Source organism: Sciurus carolinensis, chromosome 11 (genome assembly GCF_902686445.1).
Source record: "Sciurus carolinensis chromosome 11, mSciCar1.2, whole genome shotgun sequence".
In the NCBI taxonomy this organism is placed as follows: domain Eukaryota; kingdom Metazoa; phylum Chordata; class Mammalia; order Rodentia; family Sciuridae; genus Sciurus; species Sciurus carolinensis.
The window spans coordinates 100,993,246-101,013,956 of NC_062223.1; the positions used below are offsets into that span (position 1 = coordinate 100,993,246).

The 20,711-nt window shown below is 34.5% G+C and overlaps 1 protein-coding gene across 1 annotated transcript in view; it reads left to right on the plus strand.

Moving 5' to 3' along the window:
• The window catches only part of Cntn5 (contactin 5), a 1,239,665-nt gene that overhangs the window by 1,156,276 nt on the left and 62,678 nt on the right, over positions 1–20,711 (plus strand). The window contains exons 18-19 of the mRNA XM_047518061.1: positions 11,091–11,249; positions 18,925–19,074. Coding sequence (XP_047374017.1) covers positions 11,091–11,249; positions 18,925–19,074 — 309 coding nt within the window. The remainder of the gene's footprint in view (positions 1–11,090; positions 11,250–18,924; positions 19,075–20,711) is intronic.

The window sequence follows — 20,711 nt, forward strand, 5'->3', positions numbered from 1 at the left end:
AGCCTCAGTGTCCAGCACTGAGTCACTGTTTCTTCAATAGTGTTGAACAAATTATTAAATGTATGAGTGAATGAATAGGCAATACTTTTCCACAAACAGATTGAATTTTAACAATGAGATAAATGGAGAAGAATGGAGAGATTATGGCAAATAATTGAATATACAGTAGTCAAAGACATTTAATATTATATATATTGCCACATCCTATGTCAATAAATTATAGAGACAGATATAATGAAATAGACAAAAATGCTGTGGTGGGAGTTTTCAGGAATTCCCCTTGAATTTTAGCACTTCTGTCCCTATAAGTCCCTTAGATTATTTTTCATAGTTCCATTCAACTTTCCACTCTGTTCTTTATGACACACATGCATATACACACATACTCATTCTCACAAGAACTATTGATTTAAATAGATACCAGGGAATGTGACTGATCAAATTATGTTATGCACTTGTATGAATATGGTATACTGAATCCCTCTATTATGTATAATTACGATGCACCAATCAGAACTTAAAAAATAAAACTAAATGCAAATGCAAAGAATGATCCACACACACAATTCTGGATATGTGGAGTATATGAAAAAGAAATAAAACCGGAGAGCTAAATAAAAGGCTGTGTGTACCTCTAAACTTATATGTTCAAGAGGGGATTTTTAAAATATTATTTGATATACCAGCCAACAAAGGGCCAGAATCTTACTACCTTGCCCTATTTATAGCTATAAGGGGCCTAAATTGGGTCTAACTTGCCATGTGTACATTAATCTCACACTTGAGACATGAAACCTCTAACAACTTCCTTTAATCTTTTGTAGGTGCCTCCCCACCTTCATTAAGTCTTTCCCCATATTTTACCTGGATTTCCTTTTATTCCAATACTCACCAGCTTCACCTAGCTCAATTACTATCTGAAATTCCTGACTCCTTTGATGTCTCTCATGTCTGCTTTTAAAACTCTATCACCTCTGTATCACCTGTTTCCCATAATGAGCAGACTTAAGGGATAAAGAATCTCATGGAATAGTATTAACTCAGCCCCTATAATATCACTTGATTTTACTTCATTTCCACTGTCAATGCTGTTCATCAATATCACTTCATGGTTGATTCCTCATCACATTGCCCAGGATGACTGTTCTTGACCTTTTCAACTCTCTTCTGGCTCCAAACTAGCATCCTATCATTTCTGAATTTCAGTATCATCAGAATTTATTTCAATTAAAATTAATTGCATTAAATTGAAAAAAAAATATTTCAGAAGAACTCTAGTTACCCTCTCAATTCTACCAGTTTGTCCAAGCATGATATTTTAGAGTACTGTTTCATTCTACTCTTAGTTTTTCTTTATAAGATCTAGTGTGTTATTCCACCTCCAGTTCAGAAACATTTCCTGGTTCTTCACTACCTGCATTAAACCCAAACTCACTGCCCTACTACTATCTTTCCCACCTACTTTTCTCTATCTTTATAAATCCTGCTACTCTGATTGAACTTAAGCCATGTGCTGTCTCTCTCTTCAAAATGACTTGAAATTTCCAGTCTTTTAGCATATTTGTTTGCCTAGTCACTTCCCCTCCCACCCAAAAGAGAATACCTTCTTCTATCTTGAAACATTAGCCCATAGCAACTGTATTTTTGGAATCTTTGCTGAAAAACCTATCCCCTAGCCTCCATATCTAATGCACTTGCCTTTCCTCGGAGATGCAAAGTTTATTCTCAAGTTATGTGCTGGGAAATGGCATGAGAACCTGAGTCTCAGCTGTCTTCTATTCAGCCTTCATCTCTCAAAGCTATCAAGATGACATTTTGTTTTTGCCCTTCTACAGTAGATTCTCCTTCATCATTTGTTATTTTTTTAAATAAAAAGGGCAATGAGAAACACAAAATCTTTAATCAGGTTTGTAAAATGAGATGGTTTTAATTTTGCTTTAAAGTTCTTTGATTTCTAATACTTTGTATATTTGTGATCATAAGAATAGATTGTTTATTGTTTATTGTTTTTTCTTTTTAAAAAATAATTACATACATACATGCTGAGGACAGAACCCAGTGCCTCATATGTGTTAGGTAAGCACTCTACCACCGAGCCACAACCCCAGCCCTACACTTTTATCTTTAAGGAGTCTGAGTTCTCTATCCCAAACTGATAATTCCATTATCCTATAGGTAAATTTAATTCATTTTAGTAATTCCTTTGAATTTTGTATTTACCTAATTGCTTCTAGTTGGTCAACTGTTCCATAGGTTTTTCCTATCAATTTGTCATTTTTCAATTCCAGTAAGTTTATCTTTGCAGTAGATAATTTTTGAGATTCCACTTTTCAGGTTGTTTATGCTAATACAACCAGTTTTAGCAAAGATGAGGAATTATTACTGTTTTTATCCTTGATAAACTAAGGGAAATCTGAGCTATTCTTTATAACCAAGAATGCTCCCAGTTGCAAGTAATATAAAGCCTAACTCAAACTGTCTTAAAAATTAGGAAATATATTGACTGATGACAGAAAGTTAAAAGTTAACTTCCCATTCTTGTGGTTGTACATGATGTGGAGTTACACTGGTTGTGTATTCATATATGAACATAGAAAAGTTATATCTGATTCATTCTACCGTCTTTCCTATTTCCATCCTCCTAATAAATTATTGAATCTGATGGTAGTACATTTTTGTCATTTGTTTTTCAAATTAGTTACATATCTTTCCACATTTATTTAGATGAAATTGAATATGGTACATGAGTTCTTATTTTCATCAGAGAAACATGCCTTGTGAAATTGATATTGTCAAAATTACCAAGTAGTGAGAGGCCCAGTCAGTGCTGGTAGAGCCATTTACTACTTACAAAGTACTTTTTATATGTGTTACCCTATATAGTACTCACAATAAGACTGGTATTATCATCCTCTTTATATAACGTAAGGAATTTGAGACTTAATGAGGTTCAGAAATCTGCCCAAGGTCCCAAAACTCTTACATGAAAGAGTCAGGACTAGAATAAAATTATTCTGCTTCTTTGTCTAACTCTCTATTCTATAGATCATTTTTTCTTGAAATAGAGCATGCATAAAAATCTCCTAGGCATCTTGTACAAAATACAGATTCTTAAACTCTAATCATAGAAATTGAAATTCAGTAGCTTTTAGGTAAAGCTCAGAAAATCCACATTCTCTTCACAGACATCCCAGAACTTTTATTTTCATTGTTCATCAAATTAAAGTTTGAAGGACACTAACAGACTCCTCCTCCTCCTTTTTTTTTTTTAAATGTATCACAGGCAGATTAGTATCTAATTAGTGGCATTTAAGAAGGATTAAAAGCAAGATAATGAGATATATATGATATATAGATATGATATATATATATGATGTATATATGAGAGGGTGTTCTTTTAGAATACTGCTATATAAGATTTTGTAAATATGTGATAGTTTTTCATTTTTTGATTGGTACACAGTGAAAAGGTGTATAAATATTAAGTCAACAGCTATACTACTTATCTGTTAATAAAAATTATTTGGTCCTTTAATACAAATGTGTAATGAAACACACAATGTTCTAAGTAGTATACTAGATACTAGGAATACAGTAGTGAAAAAAAATTGTGAACACAGTTCCAGCCCACTTCTATCTACAAGCTAAAGAGGAAACCCCCCATGAATAAAATCATCATACAAATAAAAAGAAAATTTCAATTATGATTTCAACTATGAGTGAAAAGTACCTGGATAAAATGAATACATAAAATACAATAACTTTACATGTCAGGGTGGTCTAAAAGATTCCCCTAAGGAAGTGAAGTTTGAGTAGAAATTAAAAATATGAAGCCTAAACAGCTGTTAAATAGGTCAAGTGAAGTGGGGCCAGAATTTCATGCTGAGGGATCAAGTTACACAGACAATAGATTAGGCAGTCAGATAGGATAGAAAAACATTAGGAAAGGGTCACTTTAATTATAATAGTAAACAAATCTAAGAAAACCCCAGGCTTCATGAGAGACAATGGTGGTAAGAAGGTGTCTAATGAGAACAAAAAAGAAATGATTTCATTCTGCCTCAGTTCATTCTGGACTTGGCCATCCCTGTATGTCAAGTGTATATCAGGAGATGTTTTCTTAAATAAAAATATACTTTCAATAATACCACACTTCCTAAATAAGGGCATACTATAACTCCTTGTCATTTCCAATGATCTCACTGATAAGCAGATGATGACACATATAGTGGGTGGGAAGGGGGCAAGAATGGAGGAAGGAGGGACTCTATAGAGGGATAAGAGGGGAGGGAGGGGTGGGGGGGAGAAAAAAATAACAGAATGATTACACAAATGGTATGCCTCTACTTCATGTACAAACAGAGAAATAAGATGTATCCCATTTGTTTACAATAAAAATGAATTAAAAAAAAAAACCTCAACAACCAGTTGTTAAAGTCAGTAACATTGTTGATTAAATACTACTGTTTAATTGAAAAATTCTTATATTTACATACAGACTTTTCAAATGGGTCTATGGAAAATAGTCCTCATAGTGAATGGCTCACTGGAGATGAGTTAAATACATGATGAAAAACAACAATATTGGTTGTAGTCTGAGTTGTTGAGTTTATTTATCTGTATTCTAGGCAGTCACTAAGCCTCCTCTTTATTTCATGTAGAAGGACTGCTGAAGGACTTAGCTTCCATTCTCACTGGCATGCTGCTCCCTTCCTTTCCACAGCATATTTCTGCATGTGTTTAGAAAAAAACATCTGCCCTGGAGAAGTACTGACAGGGTTAAGAATAGAACAGATTTAGAACAATACAGCAGATTCAGCATCAAATTTTCACTTCAGTTTTAAATGATTTAAAACAAAGGTTCATTAAGTGTTTTGAATTCTAACAACTTTAATTTTTCTTCTAAAATTCCTGGGTGAGGAAATCAGTAGGAGAATCGCTCAAATCAAATAAACATGAAAACAAACTGAATACATTTAGAAGGTAATAAGTCATGTTTCACAATAGGGAAATTTGTTGAATCAGTAAGTCTTAGAATCAGGCAGAGAACATGACCTTACTTCGGCAAGAAAAAGCCAGAAATATATCTTGACTTGGGGAGTCAGTCTCAGTATTAGCAGGATGTTCCTCAGTGTTCTTGGTGAAGGGCCAGATGCTCACACCACAAGAACTCCTAAGTGGACAACCAGTGGTAGCCAGGAAACACCCGCAATGATATCAAGAAGCCAGTACGCAGCTGATTGCTACCACATTGTCATAAACGGACCAATGTGACTGGTTGTCAAGACTAAAACCTATCCCTGCTTCATTTCTTTATAGCCCACCTCTTCCTCCAAAAAGGCCAGAAAATAGTTTCGATGTCTTTGAATTCAATGACAGTGTCTTGTATCAGGTACTCCTTCCTTATCTGAAAATAATAATAATTGAACTAGATGACTTAAGTTAAAAATTCCAAGGCTCTGCCATGCTGATGAATGAGTCTATGAAGCCTCAGGTCCTTGTTTCAGGTGACTAGTAATAATAATCACTATGTTAAAGGCAAAATGTATCTCATTCATTTCACAGCTTTAAAAGTCAGACACTCCTCAACAGAAGAAAATTCTGTAACTGAACGTTAGGTCACTGGAATGAGTAGATCTGCCAGCCATCTGATGGCTGAACCCTGACTAAGGGCTTTGGGAACTTTAATTTGCTCTGCGGTACTCAACATGAAGACATGAACAGACTATGTCTGTTTTTCTAAACTATGTATTTTCAAATAAAATATTTATTTTACTGATCCTAGATAATAGCATTGTCCCTAGGGAGAAAAAAAAAAGTTCCAGATTATTGCCCATCTGACACTGAATCATTTTAATCATGCATACTGTGTAATGGGATTTCTGCTAAATGGATGGCATCTGTATCACATGTAGATACTACTGCTGCCACCATTTGTCACCACTGAGACATGTGTCTCTCAATCTACTTTCAAAGATGTCTTGTATAAATGAGTTGCAAAATACTTTTGAGAAAACTTTTATTCCCTGATTTTTTTTAAGTCAAAAGATGACAAAAATAGAGCCATTATTAGCAGGTCTTAAAAACAAAATACTAACCATTAATATGTGAGTATAATTCATTCCTAAATATACCAAGGAAGGTAATGGCAACAAGTATTCAGTACATAGTGTCTAAAAATATTTTCTCTATGAGAACATCATTGATAAACCAAGACTAATGTAATAACCATGGATGTTTTTCACTGTTATTATGATTAAAATTATTGCTAATTTTTTTAGGACATAAATCACACCACCAGTATTTTTTAAAGAATATCATCATAGTAATCTATTCATAAACCTTTCATATTTACAAGGATTTTGAAAAATTAGCTATCCACGGTTTATGATACTTTAAGTTCTAATAAACCTTACTATTAAGTCACATTAAATCACATTGATTTCTTCATATATACTGTTCTTTCATTACTATTGTCCTTTATGACAAAAATTATCATTACGCTAATATATTTTGATTTAACAAATTTTAAAATATTAATAAAATATTTTAATATCATATTTTAAAAGATCTTTTTATTTATAGTTATATGACATTCCAAATTCAAAATACAACTCTTCTTCTCCTTCCTTCACTCTTCCTGATATATCTTTTGCAAATATTTCTTAAGGACCTAATATGTATCAGGTTGAGTGGAAATTGCAGAAAAATAATTATAACCAATGTAACAAGTATAATCAAGATATAATATACATTTGCAACACATTATAATTGACTGGTATTTTTTTATGAAAGATGGGTCTCTGCCACTGGATTTTAACACATGACCAAAACTCCATCTTCTCCTTCTGCAAACACTTCCCTCTAGCAACCTCTCACTGCAAACACTGATGTACACTACTAGACTAGAATGTTTGTTTAGTCAAATAGAATATCCTTAGGAGAGCACTTAACACATCACAATATGTAAACTTTCTCTAAAATAATTTTTTAAATAATTTAGAATATATGATCATTATACAGACTTAGAAGACCCAAACAAATATGAATAAAGTTTAAAACATCTATCCCCATATCCAAGTAATGATTTATTTCTTTCCAGTATTTCTGTTGCATATTTATCACATTACTATTAGTATATTTATATTTGTATGCAATTCTGCATTCCACTTTATTCACTTATTAAATTATGAACATTCCCATGTTATTAAATAGCCTTCAATACTAGACAACTTAATGGCTGCCTAATAGTTTATCATAAGAATTTATAATTTAAACATTATATAATTATTAGACAATTAGTTGTTTAGAATGGTTCATAATTATAAATAATTGCACAGCCATAATCAGTATCCTGGGTACATAAATTTTTATCCCTCACTGATTATTTTGCTAAGGACCATATTTTGGCAAATAGACATATAGAGCAAAATAACTTGGAGATTTATTATGTTGTAAATTTCCAAGAACAAATTTTTCCAGCCAAAGTTTTGTAATAACTAGTACCCATTATTGAAAATATATCTTTACTTTTTAAGAGGGCCAATCTTAAGATACTTGGAATTTTAATGCTCAGAAAGGTGAATTTTTGAATAGTTGTTTTCTTCAGTGTCTCCCATTAGACTTGCACATAGGCAGTTATTAATAAATTCTCTTTGAATAGATGAATAATTAGAATGTATGAAATGGAACACTACAGAACAGCTTAATAAATAAATTTGTTGGCAGTTGTTCTTTCATAAAAACAGTACCTAAGCTTCAAGTCTTATTTCACAGCATTTGAGGATCTTCCTCACCAAGTTCCTTTCTGTGAACCAAACTGTCAAAACAAGTCATTTTGAAGCCTATTCCAATTAGCCATTGCCATCCCAGAAGTTAGTAGCTTAAAACATCCATCTATTCCTTGCTCTTACGGTTTAGGCAGTTGATGGGCACTGCCAGGTAGTTCATGCCTGAGGTTTCTCATGCAGATGCCAGTGATGGCTTCTAAGGTTGCTGTCAGCTGAAGGCCTCCTCCCTCACTGGGCTAGGATGTCTAGAATAGCTGGAGGCAAGGTGGATTTCTCTTTCTCTTTACAGGCCCCTTCAAATGTCTAACTTGGACTTCCTTAGAGAATGGAAGTTCCAGTGTAACCCAACTTTGACTTGGTGACTGCTTTTCCTATAACAAACCTTCCAGGAGACCTGGGTGAAGGCAAAGCTTCCTATGACCTCATATCAAAAGTCACACAGCGTCACATCAACCATTATGTATTGGATCCATGAGTCACCAGACCACCCAAATTCAAGATGGTGAAAGAATGGGCTCCACTTGTTAAAGGGAAGAGTTGCACCTACAAGGAGGAAAGGAAGTGAGGGCAGTCCTCTTAGGCACAGGGTACCACCAAGACCTTATTGTGTTCTTCAAATGGTGTGTCTGTCTTCTACATAATTTAAATGTGCCTTTAACAAACACATACTTTTTCTTTCCTTCCTTCTTTCAGTGGAACTGCTTCCTAGATTAATAATAACAGGAGGATCTCTGTACCCCCTTCTTCTTTCTACAAATCAGATTTTATAATCAGATCTGCATTCAAATCTCAGCTGTGCTGTTCACCAGCAGTTTCATTATAATGGATTCAAATTCCCAGTGCCTAGCACAAACCTAATATACAATAAGGGTATTTACTAAATAATTTATCATTTATTAACTAAATAAATTCTTCAAAATCCATCATTCACTCTAGGAAATAGGAATGATGATGCCTACCTCAACATAACATAAATAAATGAATAAGTTAATGTTTGAAAAACATTTAGTATAGCCCCTTAATATAGTGTAAGAGAGTGAGTGAATATGGCAGTTATTAGTATTATTATAACTAATATTCTTCTCACAACTATATTATTATTATTACAGATAATAATTCCTGTCACCACAGTCTAACAACTTGTTACACTTTCTTCAGCAACTACATCACATTTATTTTCCTCACCACATCTTTAGCCAATATTTTAATGGCTTCAACCCTGATACTGCTGATACATTAGACACACTTTTCATAGGGCCTAGACCTTGTCAATCTAATAGTCATTTTCTTTACTTCACTCCTGCAAACCAAATTGTCACTCAAAACTACCTTACCTCTAAAAAAATAACGAATTCTGACAATTTTACTCCATAGACATGATCCTACTTTTACATTTCCTTATGATAATAATCCAGTCTCCTGACTCCTTTTTGTCTGTCAGCACCTTTCTGACTTCACCTGATCCCCTACTCCACCTTGAATCCAGTCACCCATGTCTTTAGTATCTTTAATGATAAAGAGTAACGCTGCCAAACTCCTAAACCTTAACTTCTCTTCTACTCCTGGTCCTGACTTTTCAAACCTTGCCAAATTGCTCATTTCCCTTCAAAATAATGTACTCCGGGGCTGGGGAGATAGCTCAGTCGGTAGAGTGCTTGCTTTGTAAGCACAAGGCCCTGAGTTCGATCCCCAGCACCAAAAAAAAAAAAAAAAAAAAAAAAACAAACAAAATGATGTACTCCAAGCGAACTTGAACTCCATCATTATTCCCAAATCTTCTTGTTCCCTCTTATTTGTACCCTCTCACTTTGACCATGTCCCTCACCAAACCCTTCCCTTTTATTCTCTAGCATCATTTCATTTTTACCCCATCACTCTCAGTTCTGGAGACAGTCTTGCTTTCTCCTTTAGTTTAAAAAAAAAATGAGGACCTTTCAAAATGAGCCCTCTTATCTTTGAAATCTCAAAGACTTTCTGTATTAAATGGCTTCTCTATTTCTTCCTTCATCTCTCTTGGAAGAAAAACTGCTACTTCCTCTCAAGGTTAGCCTCTACTGTGCTGCCCACAATCCCAACTTTTTGTCACCTTCCTGATGGAATAGTTCACATATACCAAATCTTTAGTTTCTGTGGTCTGCTGCTGGTTTTTCTCAACCTGGGTAAAAATCCTCATCTCTCATATACTGAAAATGTCATTTGCCCCAGTGAGGTTTGTAAACTTTTTCCATCTTGCTGTTTCTTTCTTGTTGACAGTCTCAGAGGTCTCCACTAACTGCTCATTCTTTTCAGCACCAAATCATTTCTTCTCTCCTTGTAGTCTAGTAAAGTCCTTACCTCTCTGTCTTCCCAATCACCAAATCCAGAGAGCAACTTGTTACACGTGTACAAATTCAGAATATAATAACTTAAATTACTTCAAGGTAGATTTTTTTTTCATTGGAAAAAAACATTCTTGCAACTTGAATTGTCTACATTAAACAGAAAAAAATGTCAATGAGAAAACTGACATTGCTTTTAAAAAATACTATTACAATTGCTATTTTAGAGACAATAATACAATGGCACATTTCTTCTCAAAACAGATCACGGTTGCTTATTAAAGATGAAGTTCATGTTCACATAGATGGTTCATCACTATTCTATGCCATTCTTTCAAGATCAAAAGGGTTACTCTACCCTACAGAAAAATAAATAAAAAGAATCTAATTTCAGTCTCTAAATTTCCCTCAAAACTTTACATATGTCTCACTTCTGGTATATGTCCTTGCCTCATCAATACTATAATTTTTTCAGAACTCTTTATTCTCTTTTGTTACAGTCTATGCTACTTAACAGAACACATCACATTTCTTATACATTGTAGGTTTTTTCAACATGAAAATTAGCCCCATCCACCTAGAACTTTTAGTATGAATGGGATTGCTTTTGTTCCTGGAAGCATTTGACTATCACTCTCTGTTGTAGCCTCTGTAAGCCATGATAGATTTCAACAGCTATAGTTGATATTGACATTCATAACCTGCATCTGCTTCTAATTGTTTTTTCTTTTCCTATAAAACATAATGCTAATTGGTGGTTGCCTCCAGGCACAAAACATCAGAAAAATATCCAGTCTATAATTAAATTCCCCACAGAAATCCTAGAAACCAACTTGCATCCCATAACTTTTGCCGTCAATTTTCATTACTAAATACATATTTCATTAAGATGATTATGTGATTTTATGAGATCTACACTGGAAATATAATTTCTCCTGGCTCCTCATAATGATCTGTACTTAGCTTTGCCCTTTGCCAACAGGTCCCCCAGGTCCACCTGGGATAGTAATTGTGGAGGAAATCACCGACAGCACAGCCACACTCTCCTGGAGTCCAGCAGCTGACAACCACAGCCCAATCTCCTCCTACAACCTGCAGGCTCGCAGCCCCTTCTCCTTGGGCTGGCAAACCGTAAAAACAGGTGAGTCCCAAGGTGACATTAGACACAACCAGAGCTCCCTATCTCGTGACTGGTATCTGCTTACAAACTCACTAGGATCTTTCATAGATTCTGAAAGCTTGTTATTATTTATTACACTATTGACCACTGTTTGCTTTATTTTATGAATTGAAAAGAGCAAGCTACCTTCCTTTCTTCTTTTCTTAGTTTCTAAACAGGGAGCACATCATGTTTGTTTGTTGAAATCATTTTGGACTCACATAAAAGTTGTAAAACTACTACAGAGTTTCTGCGAACCCACTCCCCATCTTTCCTTAATAATAAAATCTTACACAACCACAATACAGTTATCAAATCAGGAAAGTGACATTGGGATAATTCTCTCAGTTGAGCTTCAGGCCTTATTTGAATTTTAACTGTCTGATAAAGCAATTATTCTTAGTGTATAGTTTTGTGAAATTATTTGTAATTTTATTTCATACATTCAAGAAACCAGCAGGACAATTAGGATATAGGAGTGTTCCATTCTCTCTATTCCTTGTGCTTTGCCTTTATATTCACATATCTATTTATGAAAAGAAAATCTAACATAAATTATATTATTTAAAAAATCACAGTATTTTAATGACTATTTTTAAGATGTTTCCATTCTAGTTGTATCATTTTAAAAATTATTTATCTGTAATGTTTTCTATTTTAAAACTAATTTTCCCCTATCTTCCCAATGGGACTGTCCAGCAGGGATGTGTAAGCCCACACTCACTCATGACAGTAAGATATATTTTTAACATGGTATTTGAAAAGTGTGTAAGACCATAAAATTAAATCTTCAGAAGTGATTTTTTCACTGACAAAGAAAATGCACACATTAAAACTGGTTTACCTGTTTAGAAGTAAAATATAAAACTCAGTTAAATAGCCCAGTGCCATGGTGCAGGTATGTAAATAACCCCTTGGGAGACTGTGGCAGGAGGATCACAAGTCCAAGACCAACCTAGGGTAAACTAGTGAGACACTGTCTCAAAATTTTTTTAAAGTAAAAAAGCCTGGGGATATAGCTCAGTGGTGGACTGTCCCAGGATTCAATTCCCAGTACTGGGGGGAAATTCAGTAAAATAGTTGAGCTCACTAACAATAAAAGTCAACCAAAATATTATGGGCAGTGGAGTGGTACTTTAGTTCCTCAAGTAAGTGAAATCTGAGCAGAAAACTACATATAAAAATTTACAGTGTGTGGAAAGGAAATATATTTATCTACATACAGAACACAGTTCAGATATGACTTGATATTTAGACTCTGGCACTAACTTAGATTCCAGTGTGATTATCATTATAGCGTACTATGCATACACACTGTTTGTTTGGTGATGTGTACAATTGTATTAGTCTTATTCCTGGTTGCATAATAACCGTGGGATACCACTACAGACCCAAGAAAGTGGAGGAAATCTCTGGGTGTGGTAGCAACAGGAAGGACATGATTTTGAACCACGCAAGCAGATTTACTCAAAAATTCTTATAACCTTTTTCCTAGTACTCCCATCTTATCCTAAGTGTGACAGCTCAGACCTTCTGCTCCACAGCTAGGAAATGGACTCAGTTTCAGGTCTGGCATATGTGCTCACTCACCCCATCCTCCTGCCTGAAATCACGTTCTTGCCCACTCTTGCCATGTGACCCATACAACCTTATGTCTCAGAAAGTTTACCTTGCGAACACATTGTAACATGTATGTCTCCTTACTCCCCCCATGATCATAGTAATCCAGGACACTTTTTATTCTATCTAGTATAACCATATTTTCCTTGTTATACTTAGTCTCTGATTCATGCCTTTAATGTTCATTCCTGGCTCACTTATTTCTATTTCCTATTTACATCTATGTGTATGAAATGAATATAAATATATGGATATATAAGTATGATATATAAAGTTGATAGGGAGGGAATATATATCCATCTACACACAACACACACACGCGCGCACACACACACACACACACACACAAACACACACATATATATGACTAAATGTTATTTCTTTATTTTAGAAGTCTTCTACTATAAAGTTACAACTTAATCTAATATAATTGGAATACTGGAAGCAGTTTTTTCTTAATTCTGTTCAGCAAGTACTTATTTTTAAAAGCCTATGGTTATTCTGTGTTTTTAAGGAAATACATACTTCAGAAATATGTCCCTATAAATGATGGATTTCATTCACTCTGCATAGTGCTAGGATCTAGCTAGACATCTCCTCAGCTAATTCCTTTCTCCAAAACCCAGTGTTTGCTGCAGCTTGTGGCACAGGCACACCATCCTGAGGGCAAGCCTGTGGAAGGACAGTCTTCAAGTTCCAAGCAAGCTGCTTTAAGTGCTTTCTGGTTTTAACCCCATGACTAATCTGACCAGAACATCTTTCATACATGTGATGGCAAAAGAACTCCCTTTGAAGCCATGCAAGCTCCAAGGGGCACTGAACCTTCTGTTTTCTTGACTTCTCAATCTAACTCAATTCTAGTCAAAACAAACTCCACTCTAGAAATATTTATTAGGAAAAAAAAGAGGCCTAGAGTTTAAATCCTGTGATATAACACAATATATAATACAATATGTTAATGCAATATATAAACTCATGTTTGAAAAGCACTTAAAATTCCTTTACACACCAAAGTGAATGTAAGCATAGTGAGTTCCACAATTTTGGTAATTGAAGTAAAAATTTATACATGGATACTATAGAATATCTTAAAATTAACTTATAAATATTGTCTTCTACAAATAAAACTCAAAAGTAACTGAGACTCATGTTTCATTTTGAAAAAAGAATGAAAAAAACAAGAAATAATTTGATTTTCAGATCCCTTTTCTTTTCAAACAAATTGCTCTTACTTCAGAAACCTCACCTTCTTCATACTATTGAGCATACTATTGAGTAGCTCTTTTTACTCTGTCTGCTTAGGCATATCAAATCACTTATAATCATAGAATTGATTGGTTTTTGTTTACTTAACTCAGATATGTTCTAAAAATATTCTTATATGTTTGTATATCTTTCTATCTCTGGATATATTTTCCACAGATTGGCTAATTAAATTTGTCGATTGGACAGGCTTATTTTATATTTTATTAAGTTTCTGGATATGATTCTTTTACTAGGAAGAACATTTCAGTAAAACTCCTTGAGTCAACCTGAGGTCCTCCACCGTCTATGATTATTGTTTTCTCTGAACCACATGTTTTCTTCTAAACCAAGTAGTCCCCACAGTTTGTGAAAGAATATGTCAATAAAAACATGACTGAAAAGCTTTCTAAAATATTTACTTTGGTATGAATGATTCATTATCCTTAATCTCCACAATATTGAACTTGAAACCAAAATCCTGACTTTATGAAAAATAATTTTGACTTATTTTACATTACTTGTTATTTCATTGTGAATATTAATACCCTCATGTTTTTACAATTATTTTGTATCAATTGCAAGAAACAATGAATTAGGAATTTACAAATCTTTTTGTTATTTTACTTTAAGAGTTTAGAATTAAAGGTGAGGGAGAAAGAATGTGAGTTTGGAGAGGGCATCTTAACAAACTATGGTTGTGACCAAGAGGTTATAAATATGTGTATCCTAGGAAGGAAAGATACTCTTATAGGCATTTTCTTTCTATAATAATAAATTCAAGATTCAAACAAATATACTTTGCCAATTTTGATCACAAGGCATTTGAACTGTGTTCAATCATTCAAAGAAAATTTATTGAGAACTTTGAAGTGGCTGTGTTAGGTACTTGGGAAAAATATTTCCCAACTCTAGTGATGAACACTAACATCTCTGCCTTTGTAAAGACTGAACTCTCATGGTGAGGACAAACAATAAACAGAGAACAAAATAAGCACATAAATTTTGTAGCATCTTGCCAGGTGCTGTGGTGCATGCCTGTAATCCAGCAGCTGGGGAGGCTGAGGCAGGAAGATTGCAAATTCAAAGCCAACATCGGCAAAAGTGGGGTGCTGAGCAACTCAGTGAGACCCTGTCTCTAAATAATATACAAAATAGGGCTGGAGATGTGGCTCAGTGGTTGAGTGCCCCTGAGTTCAATCCTGGTACCAAAAAAAAAAATTTTTTTTTTGTCATATCTCAGAAGTTGATGTTGATGCATGCTGTGGGGAAAAAAAAATTGTGTGGATATGGGATGCCAGAGGTTCAATGGTGGAGCAGTATATTAGTTGGTGTGGACTGCCATAACAAAATATAGACTGGGTATGTTGAACTGAAATGTATTTTCTCACAATTTTGGAAGTTGGAAGTTCAAGATCAATGTTCTGACTGACTTGGCTCCTGATAAGGCTCTCATATGCAAATGTTCTGGTGTCCCTTTTAATAAGCACACTAAGAAGGGAACACCATTTTGTGATTATTTGAATTTTAATATTTCCTTGGAGACCCCATTTTCAAATACAGCAACACAGGGAGTTAAGGATTCAACATATGAATTTCAGAAGGACACAATTCAGTTCACAACAGAAGGTTATAATTTGAAATAGAGTGGCCCAGTGTATGCCTCATGGAGATGGTACATTTGAGTGAACTTTAAAAGAGGTGAGGATTTAGCTATGCCAATACCAAGAGGGAAAGCAGTCCAAGTAGAAGGAAAAACCAATGCACAAGTATTAGAAGACTAGTGAGGCAGGGACAGAAGGAGATTTGGAAAGTGGTAGAAGCTGAGTTTGGAGAGATGTTGGCAGTACCATGTCCTAAAATAATGGAGAGACATCAGAGGACTGATATTCTAAGTCTTATCTTTTAGTACATTCATTCAAGCTTTGTTGGAAATAGATTATGAAACAGGTAAGTAGAGGGGCACTACACCAGTTAGGAAGCTATCATAGATGAGAGATGGCATTACTTCAGAATGACAGAAGTAGAGGTCATAAAAATGTTCAGAATTTGAAAATATTTTGAGTTCCAAGTTTGAGGTTTAGCATAAAGTTATAAATTATAAAATTGTCATATAAATTATATATAAAGTCATAAGATTGCAGTCTACTCTAAGAAAGTAAATATAAATTAAAGAAATGAGTATGAAAATCCAGTCCTGGAATGTTCCAATAGTAAAAAGCTGTTGAAAAGAGTAACCAGTCAAAGGATACAGAAAGGAAGCAATCATTGGGAAAAGTAAAATTAATATAATGTGATTTGCTGGAAGGAAAAAAATGAGACTATCACGGAAGAGAGAGTAATTGACTATTTCAAATGCTACTGACAAGTCAAATGAGTCCTAGAATTGATCACTGGCTTTAATTATATGAAGATCATTGGTGACCTTGATCACAATTTTAGTGGCATGGTAGGCAGTAAAATCTGACAAGAATAATTCAACAGAAAATGGGAAAGAAATTTTGCTGCAAAAGGAAATGAAGAAATAAACATATTTTGAGGTCATAAACACCATAATTTACTTAGGGGTTTAGAGTCAAACAGGGAGAAATTTAAGTGTCTAGAATAGCTCCAAGATTTTGGCTACATCTGCAAGAAAGCAATTGTCATTCCCTTAATAAGAATCTTTCAAAACATTATTCAAGTATGATTGTCTAATAGGCCATTGAACATGAGTCTGAAGTCTAAGAAAGAGATTCATGACTGAAAATATTGGAGTCATGAGCATATAGAGGGTATTTAAAATCATGAGACTGGATAAGATCACTAGGTAATAAGAAAATGGATAAGAGTGGCACTGGGATGCTAGCAACAGAACCTGATAGAGCGTAGTCAGGTAGGAAAGGGACACTAAGTTGTGAAAAGCATTTCAAAAGAGAAAGTTATCAATTGTGTCAAAGGATGATGACAGGTCAAGAGAGATGAGGAACTGAGACTTGACCTTAAAGTTTCAATAACAGAGACCAGTGGTAAGCTCGACAGAAGATAAGGTAGAAAGCTGGAAGTAAGAACTTAATTGGAGAGGGCTCAAGAGAGAATGGAAGGGAAATGATTCAAGAAAGCAAATAATAGCACAGGCAGAACACGATATTTTTGCTCTAAAAGAAATAGAGAAACTCAATGAAGACTAGAAGGAGAGGAAAGGTAAAGAGTGCTTTGCTTTTGTTTTCTATAGGAAAAAATACCTGCATATTTGTTCACTGATAGAAAATATACATTAACTGCATCTGAAGGCTGTTATTCTGTACAATAGCTTAAACCCTTGAGTCCTTGAGAAGGGCAAAATGTCCTCAGTTCCTATTAGAGTAAGAAGTTAGAGAAATGTTCAGAGAGGACATTAAGTATAGAAGGGATCTTGCTGATGATGTATCATGAATTCCAAAGATCACAGTGGAAGAGCTTCATGAATTAAGGAAGGACATGAGCTGGTCAGAAGAGCAAGTATGTTGAATTCTATGGGGCTAAGAATAGATGTGATGAGGATGACCCAGATGTCTGCAATTGTCTGAGGGGACTGCCATAGTAGAATGAAATGCAGTAGCAAGATAAATCCTGGTGGACCCAAGACAAGTGTTGGTGATGCAGCGTAGAAGGGGCCTGAGGCCAAGTCTGGGAATCTCTTCTTCCCTCCTCAGTTGTGATGCAAGCATAGCTCAACATTTCACCAATATATGGATTGGTGGTCTTTCCCCTATTTCCCATATCTTTATGCTCCAAGAATAGTGCTCAGTGGCCAGTGCAATAAGAGGAAGAACTTTTTACTCACATCTTTAAGTCACTACTTACAACAATCAACCCTGCAGTTCTGTGAGGTTTATCAGGCAGGTCACATAGTCTGTTCTTTGTCCACTCTCCTTCCATAGAGCAGCTAATATGGTAACTTTCTATTCATTTCAGAAGAAATTTTCATCATAAATTCAAGATGACTCAATCCCACATTGCCATAGTAAAACCAAACTATCATCAAATCAACAGCCTCACCCCCACTCCCACCCCAGCTGCTCCCCGTCACGTCACATAGAAATCAAGGAGTGTTATCAACTCAGGATATTTGCATATAGTGAGATTCTCCATTTTCCTTTATACCCATGTAATAATTTCTTCTAGCAATATTTCCTAGAGAGCAGAGTTGAACAATAAAAGCAGTACCGAATAATACATATATGCTATATAAAAGTATTTCACTACATAATTGCACTGACAATTTTACATTTTGACAAAAACCTAAATGTAGTACAAAAGTCACTATGAGGAGAGATTAGAGCTTTCACTTAGATCCCACAAACTGTAGTTTTTAAGTTAGAGAGGTATATTCCTAATGTGCCAGTTGAAACTGTGAAGAGACAAAATCTATTTGTCAGACCAGGACAGGCATACTGCTGCTCAAGAAATTTCCTAGGAATTAAAGAAAAACTCTTAGCTTAAATTATTTTATGACTTGATTTCTTGTCTGGAGTTAAGAGTCGATGAAATGATTTTTAGTGTAGATAATGGCAAGTTACATAATGACCAGTTATATGTAAAGATGAAAGAATTCTAATTAACTCCAGTAACTTTGACACATGCAAGTGCTTATTTCCTGAAAATTGATTTTCATTTTACTATTGACACTGGAGGTGATACCATGAGCCTGTGTTGTGAAGAGGTAAGGGTCTGCCTGCTGATTCTGTCAGTAATAGTGATATCTTTGACTGCCATTTGTAGCATTTTTTTTTCTAGTCCTCCTAATGACATAAAATATTGTTTCTCTCTATAGTCCCAGAAATCATAACAGGAGATATGGAGTCAGCCATGGCAGTAGACTTAAATCCATGGGTGGAATATGAGTTTCGAGTGGTAGCGACCAATCCAATTGGGACTGGAGATCCAAGCACCCCATCTCGGATGATCCGTACAAATGAGGCAGGTAAGTATTTGAAGAGTTGGAATTGACTTTGAAAGCAAGTTGAATTAAGCATGATGGCTTCATTGCTTGCCTTAGTATAATTCGTACTGATGCATTTACCTAGCTTTCATAAAAATCATTTCCTTTAAAATAACGCTCTCGCTATACTTGTTTTCAAAACTTTTTTCCTTGTTACCACAAATACAGGCATATGAATGCTGCAGTTTTCTACCAACCATTGCACCATCTTCAAGTTAGCATGAAGTCAAAGCAATTAGTTTTTACTTCTAATTGTATACTTACATTATATATCCATAAAACCCAGAATGGATTTTTCTTCTTTTTCTCCAGTAACAACATCTTCCCTTAATTATAATCTACGTCCTTAAAATTCTTTTATGTTGACCTTCACCACCTATCCTGTATAATTACATATTTGTTGAAATTTTTTTAGTTGTAGATGGACACAACACCTTTATTTAATTTTTATGTTGTGCAAAGGATAGAACCCAGTGCCCCACATATGGTTAGGCAAGCGCTCTACCACTGAACTACAATCCCAGTCCCATAATTACATCTTGCAAATACAAATACAGTCCTTCCTTGAACTATTGCCTACTTGAAGTCTATGTGCATCATAAACACACATCTGCATTCTGACTTAGAAAACAAAGTTTTTTTTCTGGTTTTTTAGAATAAGTATCTCTGATAAAAATGTTTCTTATATAGATAAGAGGAATTAACAGCTTTCCTCAAAAATAAATTAAGCTATCTTTCCTATCACATGGAAAGAATAGATGCACAAGGAACTAAAAAACTTTACTATGATTATTAATTCATTAATTGTATGGATTAATGGATATATCTGTGAAATTTCCATATAAAGAATTTTTTGAGTTTTATTACTTTGGATAAAGTCTTATTGAGACATAACTTTTATGTCCCTATAAAATTCTATCTTAATTTTAAAAAGAGCTAGAAAAGAGGAGTTCAGAGATTTGCAACACAAAGAAATGATAAATGTTTAAGGAGACTGAATGGTAATTATCCTGATTTGATCATTGCAATGTGTGTGTATCAAATGGGTACTGCTTGTATCCATAAATATATACAATTAAAATACATAAATTGCATATTAAGAAAGGACCTAATACTATAGCACATAAAAGAACACAAGAGGAAAGAAGAAGCAATACTTTGATGAGAATAATGTAAAAATCAGAGAAATGGGGTGGCAGGTGGCAGATTAGGTTAAACAGAGAGGAAAAAAATTCAATGTTTTTATACATACTCAAGATAACATGTAAATTTCAGAGAAAGTTCACTTTAAATGAAGACTTCGTCATTTCTTCACTGTTCGTTGGAACATAAAACAGTGTCTGAAACTTGTACTCAACATATCATATTTTAAAAGGGAACATTCTTTTTCTTTCCTTTAGGCAGCTTTACCCATACCATTATCTAGGTCAGAGGCATATGTACATAGAAGACAGGATTAACTATGTCCATTTTGTATTATATTTATAGACTTGAACCAAAAATATGATTTGACTTCTAAAACATTGAACAAACTCAAAATCACCAAAATAATCTCACAACAATTGAGCATACCATGTCTGTCCCCTTAAAAATAAGAGAGAGAATTCCAAGTGGTAAAG